At 41.7% G+C, this 14,342-nt stretch overlaps 1 protein-coding gene across 1 annotated transcript in view; it reads left to right on the top strand.

The window, feature by feature from the left end:
• Window positions 1-14,342, top strand: part of LOC140203753 (transmembrane protein 87A) — a 78,787-nt gene that overhangs the window by 31,919 nt on the left and 32,526 nt on the right. The window contains exons 11-13 of the mRNA XM_072269801.1: window positions 699-798; window positions 6,097-6,190; window positions 6,846-6,919. Of these exons, the coding sequence (XP_072125902.1) occupies window positions 699-798; window positions 6,097-6,190; window positions 6,846-6,919 (268 nt within the window). The remainder of the gene's footprint in view (window positions 1-698; window positions 799-6,096; window positions 6,191-6,845; window positions 6,920-14,342) is intronic.

The raw sequence follows: 14,342 nt of genomic DNA, 5'->3' as shown, positions 1-14,342 counted from the left end.
TAAAGACCTCTGTAATCCCCATTATATCCCAACTTCCTGACTGAAATTGTAGTGGCCAAAGAAAGAGGAATGAGGTGACCAGCCATCCTTGGGTGCTTTGAATTCTAGAAGCTAAATGAATTGAGTCCTGTTTCAGTAGACAAGTTAGAAGATTATTGGTTGAACCAACTGTTCCAGGGAATTTGTTGGTGGTGTATCCATTATTCAAGTCCATAATGACACAGAAGCAAAGGATGTACAAAACACTTCTAAATGTACCTTTGTGTCTAGGCCCTCCTCATTCCTTTATTAATACTATATTTTAAACAAAATTTCTATAATACTCAGGACCAGAGGGCACTGCCTCAGAATAGAGGGATGTCCATTTAGAACGGAGATGAGCAGGAATTTCTTTAGCCAGAGGGTGGTGAATCTGTAGAATTTGTTGCCAAGGTGGCTGTGGAGGCCAGGTCATTGGGTATATTTAAGGCAGAGTTTGATAGATTCTTGATTAGTTAGGGCCTGAAATGTTACAGAGAGAAGGCAGGAGAATGAGGTTGAGAGGGAAATAGGTCAGCCGTGATGAAATGGCAGAGCAGACTTGGTGGGCCAAATGGCTTAATTCTGCTCCCATGTCTTATAGTCATATGGTGGGAGAGAGCTGTTTTATAAGTACTGTGCTCTTCAGCTACAAATTAAATGTTGCTTTTTCTTTGCAGTTCACGGGGCAGTGGTCTTTGCAGAGTTGCTGTCAGCTGTGAAGCGTACTCTTGCTCGGATCCTGGTCATTATCGCTGCACTTGGTTATGGAATTGTCAAGTAAGATATTTTCCGTGTCAATTCAGTTCCTTTTAGTTTGCCTTAAATGTATAGTGCAAAACAAAACCTAGGGACAGCTGTGGGTACAACTGCCTCATAACTCCAGCAATTCAGGTGTGGTGCTGTTTGTATGGAGTTTGCATGGTGACTGCCTCAGTTTGGCCTGGGTTTGGGCCTCCTCCCACATCCCAAGTACCACTAGGTGGTAAAGTTAAATTACCTTTGGTATAGATGGGTCTTAGTAGAATCACGGAGAAGTTGATAGACATGGGAGAGAATAGGTGACTCTGGGATTGGACTGAGGTTCAGAATAGACTCAGTGGCCATTTGGCTATCTCTATGCCACAAGGAAATGTGAGTCTGTAACACTAAGACTTTTGATCTCTATTTTTGTCAATTTGTTGTCTTTCAGGGCAAGAGAGGTGCTATAGACTTAAAACATACAGAAACAGATCCTTTGGCCAGATCCATCCATGTCCACCATGTCATCTATGTGAGCCAGTCCCATTTCCCATCATTTGGCCCATATCCCTTCAATCCTTTCCCATTCATATATCTGTTGAAATGTTTCTTAAATTGTAATTGTTCCTGCAAGAGCCTGTTCAATATCCTCACCACCTTCTGTAGAAAAACTTGTCCCCTGGCCCCTCAAGTCCCCTTTAAATCGTTCCTCTTTAAATTCTAATTTCATAATCTTCCTCCCCCACAGTATTCCCTCTAACTTGTCATGACCAGTGTGCACAAAAACCTGCTGTGCAATTTTTTGCCCAGTGATAACAAATGTATGCACTGAATAATTTCTTCAACAAATCATTGCAAGCTGCACGTAATAATAATAAGCACAGCCCGTATCAGAAACTGGAAAAAGAAATGTGATTATGTACGATCATGAAATTATACTTAACATGCCACCGAAGTAAAGTGACAATCTTTTGAGCGCAGTTTAAATTCCTTTGTGTACATGTGCACACCTTAACGGAAACATTGCCCCCCCCTCACCCTGTCAATAAAAACTGTGACCTTTCACCGTATCTGTGCCCCACATGGTTTTATGAAACATTCATCCTTCAGTGATAAAATTGGCTTTAGTACCTTGTGACTGGAAATGATAGGGGTGGAAAATCAAGTAGGTTTCCCAGTTTGGGAAGCTTTCAATAACTGCTTAGAGGCCTTGACCCTCTGACTCACAACGTTGCAGGTTTAAGGCCAGAGACTGAAGAGCACAATCTAATCTGACAGGTCACTGTCATACTGAAGATGCCCAGTGCTGTTGGTATTTAACTGAAGACATTAAACCAAATGCCGATCAGATGTCTGACCTGTTCAGTAAAAGTGAAACATTTTGAATAAAGTTTCACCTCAGTCAGCATCAGTAAGAAGAATTCTGCTGGAAAATCTCAACTGGCCAAGCAGGATTTTAGTGGTGTGGTGCTGGTGAACCACAGTGACGTTCTGCTGGCTACGTACAGTACTTGTATATTATAGTACAGTAAATATACTTGCTTTGAATTACTCTCACTGTAATCTACAGCATGTAATTTCCCTTAAAGCCATGCACGTCTAAATTAGCTTAATAAACTACAGATTTCACCATCTTCTGAAAGACTCAGTGGACCAAGCAGATGTGGAACCTTTAAGCCGATGAATGTTCATCGCCATGGCTGGAAGTGAGACGGTGGGGGGGGGGGCTGGGGGGAAATGACTCCAAGCTGGGTCGAAACACAGAGGGAAGAGTCCCTTCTACCCAGTATTTTGTTGGCAAATGTGTAGTTGCTGGAGAACAAAACTGAGGACCTGAGGGCAAGATTGCTGTATTGGAGAGAAATGAAACATCGTTGTGTTCTATGTTTTGACCGAGATGTGGCTTACTCCCAGCACGCCAGATACAGCACTCAGGTCCAAAGGCTTCTGGATTCACAGGATAGACCAAACTGCTGATTGGCAAAAGGCAAAAGGTTCATGATAAACTCTCGGTGGTGCTCCAATGCGGCAGTTTGTCAAGCTCATGACACCTAATGGTCAAACACCATCCATTCTATTTACCTAGGAAGTTCTCCATCATTCTGACCGCAGTTTATGTACCGCTAGCAGTCGACTATAATCAAGCACTCGCAATACTGCATGATGCCGTCTCCAAACAAGAAACAATCCATCCCAAAGCATTTCAAATCATAGTCGGGGAATTCAACCAGACTTGTTTAAAGAAAACCCTGCCAATTACCATCTGTATATAACCTGGAGCCCCAGTGGTCCCAACACACTAGACCACTGTTTTAGGAAGCTAAGGAATGCCAACTGTTCCTTTCCAGGACTGCATTATGGTAAATCGGATCACTTGGCTGTCCTCCTACCTGCATATGGACAATACAGGCAGAGGCTAATGAGCAAATCTTCAGAGATTGGGACAACAAAGAGGTAGTTGCAGGAGGCAGAGGAGTGGCTACAGGATTGCTTTGAGTTGGTGGGCTGGGCAATGTTCAAGGACTCATCTGTAGATCTGAATGAATATGCCATGGTTGCAATGGACTTTATTAAAACAGTTGTAGATGATTGTGTCCCCACAAAATCATTCAGAGGCTTCCCCAACCAGAAGCCCAGGATAAACCATGAGATCTGCATTCTGCTGAGTGCCTGGTCAGAGGCATTCAAGTCTAGTGACCAAGAAGTTACATGAGGTCCAGGTACGATCTCCAGAATCGCACAGGCGAAGTGGCAATTCGGGACTAAATTTGAACCAATGGAGGATGCTCGACAGCTGTGGCAGGGCTTGAATACTATCACCCCTTGTAAAGTAAAATCAAGCAACATAAGCAGCAACAGGGCTTCACTTCCAGATGAGCTCAATACCTTCTGTGCTCAATTTGACTATCAAAACATGGAGGAACCATCACGAACTCCCAAAAGTTCTGTAATTTCAGTCTCTGAGGCCAACATGCAAGCAGCCTTCAGGAGGGTGAGCCCATGAAAAGCATCTGGACCAGGCAAAGTAGCTGGCCACGTACTAAAGACTATGCAGATCAACTGGCTGGAGTGTTCACTGAGATGTTTAACCTCTCACTTCAGCAGTCTGAGGTATCCCCCCGCATCAAGCAGACCTGTACCGATGCCTAAGAAGCACCTGGTAACCAGCCTCAGAGTATCGTCCACTAGTACTTACATCCGCAGTGATGAAATGTTTCGAGAAATTGGTACTGAAGCATTTTAACTCCTGCCTGAGAAGCAAGTTGGATCTGCTCCAATATGCCTATTGGAGCAATAGCTCCACAGAAGATGCCATCTCATTAGCTCTTCACTCAACCCTGGAGTATCTGGACAGCAAAGCTGCATACATCAGGTTGCTCCTTATCATATACAGCTCAGCATTTGATACCATCATCCCCTCAAAACTAATCAATAAACTTCAAGACTTTAGCCTCAATACCTCCTTGTGCAGTTGGATCCTCGATTTCTTCACTTGCAGAGTCCAGTCTTTTCGGATTGGTAACAACATCACCTTCACAATCTCCATCAGCACAGGGCTGTGTGCTTTGCACTTATGACTCTGGCTAAGCACGTCTCCGATGCCATACTCAAATTTTCTGATGATACCACTGTCGTAGCTAAATCAAGGGTGATGACGATGCAGCACATAGGAGGGAGATTGAAAATCTGTGCCACAACAACAACCTCTTAATGTCAACAAGACTAAGGAGCTGATTATTGACTTCAGGAGGAGGAAACCAGACCAGGGGTCGATGAGCCAGTCTTCATGGGGGGGAGTGGGGTGGAATCAGAGGTGGAGAGGGTCAGCATCTTTAAATTCCTCAGTATTATCATTTTGAAAGACCTGGGTCCAGCACGTAAGTACAATTACGAAGAAAGCACGGTAGCACCTCTGCTTCCTTAGGAGTTTGCAAAGATTGGGCATGATATCTAAAACTTCGACAAATTTCTGTAGATATATGGTGGAGAGTATATTGACTGATTACATCACAGCCTGATATGGAAACACCAATGTCCTTGAAAAGAAAATCGTACAAAAAGTAGTGGATAAGGCCTAGTCCATTATGGGTAAATCCCTCCCCACCATAAGTCACATCTACACAGCGTTGTTGCGGGAAAGCAGCATCCATCATCAGGAGTCCCCACCACCCAGGTCATACTCTCTTCCAGTGAGAAGAAAGTATAAAAGCCTCAGGACTCACACCACCAGGTTCAAGAACAAACATCAGGCTCTTAAACCATAACTTCATTACTAAACTGTTTCCACAATCTATGGACTCAGTTCAAGGACTCTTCATCTCATGTTCTTGAAATTTATTGCTTATTTATTTATTGTTGTTATTATTATTGTTATTTCTTCCCTTTTGTATCTGCACATTTGTCTTTTTCATGCTGGTTGAACACCCAAGTTGGTACGGACTTTCATTGATTCTCTTATGGTTATTCTATTATGGATTTATTGAAAATGAATCTCATGTTTGTATATAGTGACATGTATGAGGCTTGATAATAAATTTACTTTGAACTTTGTGGATCTGTGGGAGGAAAGAGATCATCGACATTCTGAGTCATAATTAATTTTGAACCAAAGTATTTACGGTTCCTTTCCTTCCACAATGCTGCTTGAGTCGCTGAATTCTTCCAGCAAGTTCGTTGTTGGTCCGGATTCCAGCATTCTGCAGTCTCCTCTCTCTCAGTAAGAAACCTGTCATCCGGTCATTACCTTGTTGCTAATTGTGGAATTTTTGTGGATTACTTTACCGGTATATTTTATTTTACACAGGAACTTTGAGTTTATTTTGGATCTTTTTTGGATGTAGTGCTGTTTTGCACATGGTGAAAAACATAAATATTCCTCCAGCAGCCTCCTGCTGCTTATTGATTTTTGTTTATTTTATTGTTTTTATTTATCGAGTAAGCCCTTCGAGCATGCCCACTACCCTCCTACCCCCAGCAACCCCAATTAACCCTAACCTAATTGTGGGACAATTTACAATGATCAATTATCCTACTTTGGACTGTGGGAAGAAACCGGAGCACCTTGGGTAACCCTAGCATTCCACGGAGAGGATGTATAGACACTGGAATTGAGCTCCGGAACTCCCTGAGCTGTAATAGTGTCGTGCTAACCGTTATGCTACCTTGGCGCCCATCTTAAGTCTGGGCTTGTGCAGGGAAAATAAAGAAACAATGTGTTCCCAAGTTCTGACATCTTTCTGTCTCTTAGAGAAAGATAACCTGCATTCAGCTTCTCTCAGACACTGAATTAATTTGTGCACTTTCTGGCTAATTAAATATAATTTCCCATTTAAACAGGCCTCGGTTAGGAGCCACTTCAAATCAAGTCGTTGGCATCGGCCTGCTGTACTTGCTGTTTTCATCAGTAGAGGGCGTCCTGAGAGTAACTGTGGTAAGAAATTATCGAGATAAACTGACTGGAATTTTTAATAGGCATTGGGAAGAGGACAGTAATTATAATTGTGTGTGTGTGTGTGTGTGTGAGTACTTGTTAGTTAAGACTTTTTGTTTGACTAAGATTTTTAAATTAAACTTCACTCATTTTGTAATCCATTTCTCTAATTTGCATAAATTTGAATTCACACAGCTGTGCCTGCATAACCCGAAGCAGGCAATTCCTTCCACCCATAAATCAATATTTCTCTAATTTGACTATGTTGGTTCAATTCAACACTTCATACAATATTGCAATTTCAGGATAGCATATCATAAGAAAGTCAACAGTTTTGTCAAAATATTTTGGTCAAGCCGTAGTGTGATTATTAACTGCCCACAGTGAATGGGAGTATGCAGTCTCATTTTATCTACCAGGAAGAATACTGGATCATTTATAAGCTATCTAATCCCAGTACATCCCAATAGGTTCCCCTTCTCTGTTCTGCTTTCTCCTCATGCAGCTACAATTTGAAAGGTTATCTGCCACATCTAGAATCGAACAACAACGGAGATCCCAAGACCCACCCAGAGAACTGAATATTAATGAAAGCACAGTACTGTTCCTTTTGGCTAACTGTATAGTAACCTAAACTAACTTTGTCCTTCTTTAGGAGCAATCTTCGGCAGCCATGACCATCTGTGAGATTTCTCTTGCATTAATAGACTCCTGTATTGTTTGGTGGATATCCTTTTGTTTTCACCTCCCCTCCCTGAATTCCTTTCATTTAACTGGAGAATTTTGAGAAGTTTCTTGTTTGCTCTGAATCATTTACGGTTCACAATATAGTTTGTATGGCTCGTGATGAAATTTCTCCAACATTTTATCATGCAAAGTTAGATGCTCTAAATTCTGTCTGCTTAAAAATGAACTACCATTTGGGTTTGAAATTTTCAGCCAAGTTTAGGTGGAACAGATAGGAATCTTATACAGGATAGTAAACTATTAACTGGAAGTAGGGATGTACTAGGGTGCTGCCTGGATTGGAGAGCAGGTCTTAGGAGGAAAGGATAAGCAAGTTAGGGTTTTTCTCTTTGGAGCAAAGGAGGGTGGGAGGTGATTTGATAGAGGTGTACAAGATGATAAGAGGCATGGATGCAGTGGATAGCCAAATACTTTTTCTCCCAGGGCTGAAATGGCAAATACAAAGGGGCATAACTTTAAGGTCTTGGCATCTTGCTGAAAAATGTTTTTATTATTCATGAGAAAATACTGCATTTATTAAGCACCTTCAATCAGACAAAACCTGTCTTGCTCTGAGCTACATTGACAAGCCAAGTTTAAAAAAAAAATAGGGGGTGGATTTATATCCTTGTACAGCTTTGCACAATTCATACTTGGGAGCTTGGATAACAGGTCTGCCACCAGCTTTTAGCATGACATTTTGAAGCTGCCAGACTCGTAAAAGTTCTTCAGATTCACTTTGTGCTTTAGGAAGGATAACAGATCATTCTGGTCTGTGTAGTTTTAGACTTAACTGCTAACTATCCACTGATAAAGCCTCACAAGACAGAAGAGTCTTGAAGCAATTAGCGATGGATAATGTTAGCCTTGCCAATTATATTGCGTCCTATAAACAAATGAAGCATCTTGATGCATTAATGGGGTAATTGTGAGAAGCAGTTATGGAAGTGTGAGTAAGTGGCTGTGGTTAGAAAAGACCAATTTTCCATGCCACAGGCACATGGTCAAAGTTGACTTCTGGGAAAGCTGCAGCACAGGACTTGTTACCCCATCCATGAATTCTTGGTGTTTGCCATTGCTGAGAAACGTGAGTCTGTATTTGGATTTTCAATGCATTATATTTAATTCTAGGAAGAAGGGTGAAGGCAAATGTGCAGTACTTTCTTGAAAGTACAATTTATAAACTAGATCCTGTCTTTCTAGGTTTTTCAGACAGATGGACAGAAATAAGCAAAGCCATATACATCTGCCTCATTTGGGAATCTTAGTGATTGATTACACAGCATAGCCACCAATGTGTGGCCTTTAATAAGCTTTATTATGAGCATTCTATTAATAGCCAGTAATAATTAATTAAATGGTTTACTTCCAAACACAGCAAAGTGGATGACTGCTGGGACAGTTTCATCAAAGATCCTGGCATTTCTGAAAGCACTGCTTGAGTACAATGAAATAATGATATCTTGTTGATATCTAAATGGTTGCAATGAAATTCCTACTCAACGTGTGTGCTTTTGTATTGTATGTGATGCCATTCGGCTGCCTGCTCTTGTGTATTCTCTCCTGTCTTTCTGTCTCTTAGAATCAGGATGATGTAGTCCTGCTGGCTGCCATTCCTCTTGCTATACTCGATTCTTCACTCTGCTGGTGGATATCCTACTGACGCTTGACTAGTTTGTATTCACTGTGCATGGAAAAGCCTTAAACACCGTCACATATCATTTGCAAATTTCAAATGTGCTATGTTTAAATTGTTAAAAATATTTCTTTTGTAATGGGAAAGCCTGTCTGCACGATGACAGACCCAAACACAAAGTATGTTTTTTGGGCAGTTTTATGGGTTATTTCAAGCTCGTCCTCCTTAAAATCTTGTCAAGGCGCATCAGTTATTCAGTATTCTGTTAGAAAACTCACTTCCTTTTTTGTTTCTATCTTCCGGATACAACTGAAGTAGTACTCCATTGTAATTGTGGCAAGTCTCAGTAAATAAATATGATACTTCACAATACTCCATTCTGATCAGATTGAAAACCCAAGTTGCCCAACAATAGTGAGCTGCCAGACCACGGCAAAGTGTTAAAATAAAAGCTTTTAACCCTGCCTTTAATTCTGCCTTGTATTTGAACTCGGTGTTGGAAGTTTTATTCCTGATTCCAGTTTAGCGCAGTCAGATGCTTCTCAAGAATACAAGGATATTCCTTTAGAACAGATGAGGAGGACCCTCTTTAGCCAGAGGGTGGTAAATCTCTGGAATTCATACAGGTGGTGCTGAGCTACACATTACAGGGACATTAATCATAGAAACAGTCTCAAAATAAAAAATGACCTTTTAAAGCAACCTGATTTTGTCATGGTAGTCTAGTTCTTGCATCCCACATTGCATAAGCTGTTCGGAGATGGGCTCTGTGGTATTAAGATACTTTGAAAATGGAGAATGTTCTACTTCTGGGAATGAAAGAGTTACCGTATGTACGAGGAATGTTTGATGGCTCAGGGTCTGTAGTCGTTGAAATTTAGAAGGATGAGTGGGGAGCTCATTGAATCCTTTTGAATGTTGAAAGGCCTAGACGGTACACTCCAATGGTGGGGGAGTGTAGGATAAGAGGGCACAGCCTCAGGAGAGAGGGGCATCCATTTAAAACAGATGCGGAGAAATCTCTGTAGCCAAAGGGTGGTGAATTTGTGGAATTTGTTACCACATGCAGCTGGAGAGGCCAGGTCATTGGGTGAATTTAAGACAGAGATTAATAGATTCTTAATTGGACATGGCATCGAAAGATTACAGGGAGAAGGCCAGGGAATGGGGCTGAGGAGAGGGAAGAAAGCATCAGCCATGATTGATTGGCAGAGCAGACTCAATAAGCCAAATGGCCTAATCCTGCTCCATATCTTGTGGTATTAACTCCACATTCGTACAAATAAGTCTCAATCTGACTGTGGTGAAGAAGTTAGGTAATTCATCATAGACTCAAATGGTGTGTATAGGTATTTTGCGATATATCTCAACTTTTGGTTCACCATTTGATTAAGATAATATGGGAGAAGAAGTAGACCATATTTTTAAGCATGAATTGTATCTTGTAAATCTTGCTTCCCTTCACCTTTTTTTGGAGATGCTATGTAAAAACTGTCCCTTTGAACAAATTTTTGATTGCCTGTCTGTCGTAATATTGCTTTTTGACTCTTGCATCAGATGCTATTTTCTCTTTTGATGCACCTGGATTTCATGGGTGATTACATAGAAGCATAGAAACATAGAAAACCTACTGCACAATACTGGCCCTTCGGCCCACAAAATTGTGCTGAAAATGTCCTTATCTTTGAAATTACTAGGCTTACCCATAACCCTCTATTTTTCTGAACTCCATTTGCCTATCCAAAAGTCTCTTTAAAGACCCTATCGTATCCGCTTCCACCACCGTTGCTGGCAACCCATTCCACGGACTCACCACTCTCTGCGTAAAAAAATATCAGGGGTATCTCCTCTGTACCTACTCCCCAGCACCTTAAACCTTTGTCCTGTTGTGGCAACCATTTCAGCCCTGGGAAAAAGCCTCTGACTATCCACACAATCAATGCCTCTCATCATCTTATACACCTCTGTCAGGTCACCTCTCGTCCTCCGTCGCTCCAAGGAGAAAAGGCCGAGTTCACTCAACCTGTTTTCATAAGGTATGCTCCCCAATCTGGGCAACATCATTGTAAATCTCCTCTGCATCCTTTCTATGGCTTCCACATCCTTACTGTAGTGAGGCGACCAGAACTGAGCACAGTACTTCAAGTGGCTGCAACATTACCTCTTGGCTCCTAAGTTCAAGTCCACGATTAGTGAAGGCCAATAATTGATCGTCCTATGGACTCGGACCCCAAGATCCCTCTGATCCTCCACACTGTCAAGAGTCTTACCATTAATACCATATTCTGCCATCATATTTGACTTACCAAAATGAACCACCTCACACTTATCTGGGTTGAACTCCATATGCCACTTCTCAGCCCAGTTTTGTATCCTATCAATGTCCCGCTGTAACCTCTGACAGCCCTCCACACTATCCACAACACCTCCAACCTTTGTGTCATCAGCAAACTTATTAACCCACCCCTCCACTTCCTCATCCAGGTCATTTATAAAAATCACAAAGAGTAAGGGTCCCAGAACAGATTCCTGAGGCACACCACTGGTCACTGACCTCCATGCAGAATATGACCCGTCTACAACCACTCTTTGCCTTCTGTGGGCAAGCCAGTTCTGGATCCACAAAGCAATGTCCCCTTGGATCCGATGCCTCCTTACTTTCTCAATAAGCCTTGCATGGGGTACTTTATCAAATGCCTTGCTGAAATCCATATACACTACATCTACTGCTCTTCCTTCGTCAATGTGTTTAGTCACATCCTCAAAAAATTCAGTCAGGCTCGTAAGGCACGACCTGCCTTTGACAAAGCCATGCTGACTATTCTTAATCACATTATGCCTCTCCAAATGTTCATAAATCCTGCCTCTCAGTATCTTCTCCATCAACTTACCAACCACTGAAGTAAGACTGATTAGTTGTGTTTGTTTTAAAGCAGCTACTAAAGCCAAGACAGATGTGGAATATTATTAAGTAAATCAAGTATTAGTGACACTTCCCATTTAAGAATCAAATTTATACATCATCCAAGCAGTTGTCATGTGCCCCTCATCAGGTTCTCAATTTTTTTCCTCTAGGTTTAATCTTTACGAGAGTTTAGTCAAAGTATTGCTTGCTATTGTATGTAATGCCTATGGATTTTCTGATAAGTGCTCTCCATGTAATGGTGAGATGTCTGCATGTTTCAGAAATACTAATCTCATGTAAAGCTAATAACTGGAAATCATTTTCAAACAAATTGCTGCTATCATGATGAAATCATACATGATTTTCCTCCAAATCCATCTGTCTTTATGTCAATACCTGTATCTTTTAATATTTTCTTGTATTCTGTCAATCTAATTCTCTTAAATCTTGTAATTTGTAACAAAACTTGTTTGTTGTAAAGTGTAACCCAAAGGACTATTTGGTGGCCAAAATGATGTAGGCTTTACCCTCATGGTATGTTGCCTCCCAGGTACCAGGATAGTGTCCTCAGCAGTTTTAAGTGGGAAGGTGAACAACCAGAGGCCATGGTCATAGTTCAATGACATGGGTAGAATGAGTGACAGGGTTCTGTTCAGGCAGTTAAGTGGTAAGTTATAGGGCATGGCCACCAGGATTGTGATTTTAGGATTGCTACATGTACTAGTGAGGTCAGAACTAAGAAGGTTATCCAGTTTAATACATGGCTAAGAGTTTAGTGTAGGAGGGAGGGCATGAGACTTTTGGATCACTGAACTCTCTTCCAGGGAAGGTGGGACCTGTACAAAAGGGACAGTTTGCACCTGAACTGGAGAGGGACTAATATCCTAGTGGGAAGGTTTGTTCATGCTTTACGGTGGGTTCAAACTAGAGTTGCAGGGGGAATAGGAACTAGAGTGCCAGAACAGTAAGTGGAGAGGTTGTGGAGGCAGATGTTGGTAAGACCTCAGACAAAGTCAGGAATTAAAAGGTTAGCATGGTGCAACTAGTGTCCTAAGCTGTGTTTATTTCAATGCAAGAAGTGTCACAGGAAAGGCTTAAGAATTCAGGGCATGAACCAACAGCTGGAATAATGACATTGTAGCCATTAGTGACACTTGGTTGCAGGAAGGGCAGGACTGACAGCTTAATATTCCAGGGTTCCATTGCTTTAGGCATGATGGACAGGAGGGATTAAAAGGAGGAGGGGTAGCATTAAAATGTCACAGTAATGTTCTGTCAGGACAGGCTGGGAAATAACTAGTGAGGTGTTATGTGTGGAACTGAGAAATAAGAAAGGTATAACCACATTATTGGGGCTATTTCACAGATCAGCCAACACTCCTAAAAAGGATTTAGAGAAACAGATTTGTAAAGAGATTACAGACTGTTGCAAGAAACATTGTTATAGTGGGTGGTTTTAACTTTCCAGATTATTGATTAGGAAACCCATACTGTAAAAGGATTCAGTAGGATAGTGTTTGTCAAATACATTCAGGAACATTGAAATTCCAACAAGAGATTGCACGATACTGTATCTGCTACTAGGTAATGAGACAAGACATGTGACAGAAGTTTGTGTAGGGGAACACTTTGCATCCAGTGAGTACAATGCCATTAGTTTCAAAGTAACTAAGCAAAGAAATAGTTGTGGTCCTTGGGTTGAGATTCTAAATTGGAGAAAGGCTAATGTTGATGGTATCAGAAATGATTTGGCAAGTGTAGATTGGGACAGACTGTTTTCTGGCAGAGGTGTACTTGGAAAGTCAAAAGCCCTCAAAAATGAAATTTTGAGAGTACAAAGCTTTTATGTGCCTGTCAGAGTAAAAGGTAAAGATAACAAGTGTTGGTTTTCAAGCGATGTCGAGGCCCTGGTTAAGAGAAAAAAGCAGATGCATTGCAGGTATAGGCAAGTAGGAACAAATGAAGTGCTTATGGAGTATTACAAGAGAACACTTAAACATAGAAAAACATAGAAAGCCTACAGCACAATACAGGCCCTTCGGCTCACAGAGCTATGCTGAACATGCCCTTACTAGAACTACCTAGGCTTACCCATAGCCTTCTAGTTTTCTAAGCTCCATGTACCTATCCGGGAGTCTCTTAAAAGACTCTATCGTTTCTGCCTCCACCACCACTGCCAGCAGTCCATTCCATGCACTCACCACTCTCTGCATTAAAAAAAACCTTATCCCTGACACCTCCTCTGTACCTGCTTCTAGGCATCTTAAAACTATGCCCTCTTGTGCTTGCCATTTCAGCCCTGGGAAAAAGCTTCTGACTATCCACATGATCAATGCCTCTCATTATCTTGTATACCTCTATCAGGTCACTTCTCATCCTCTTTCACTCCAAGGAGAAAAGGCCAAGTTCACTCAACCTATTCTCATAAGGTATGCCCCCCCAATCCAGGAAACATCCTTGTAAATCTCCTCTGCACCCTTTCTATGGTTTCCACATCCTTCCTGTAGTGAGGCGACCAGAACTGAGCACAGTACTCCAAGTGAGGTCTGACCAGGGTCCTATATAGCTGCAACTCTTAAACTCAATCCCACGGTTGAAGAAGGCCAATGCACTGTATGCCTTCTTAGCCACGGAGTCAACCTGCATAGCAGCTTTGAGTGTCCTATGGACTCAGACCCCAAGATCCCTCTGATCCTTCACATTGCCAAGAGTCTTACCATTAATGCTATATTCCGCTGTCATACCAAAATGAACCACCTCACACTTATCTGGATTGAACTCCATCTGCCACTTCTCAGCCCACTTTTACATCCTATCAATGTCCCGCTCTAACCTCTGACAACCCTCCACACTATCCACAACACCCCCAACCTTTGTGCCATCAG

Source organism: Mobula birostris, chromosome 10 (assembly GCF_030028105.1).
Source record: "Mobula birostris isolate sMobBir1 chromosome 10, sMobBir1.hap1, whole genome shotgun sequence".
Taxonomy (NCBI): domain Eukaryota; kingdom Metazoa; phylum Chordata; class Chondrichthyes; order Myliobatiformes; family Myliobatidae; genus Mobula; species Mobula birostris.
This window is presented reverse-complemented; position numbering and strand designations above follow the sequence as displayed.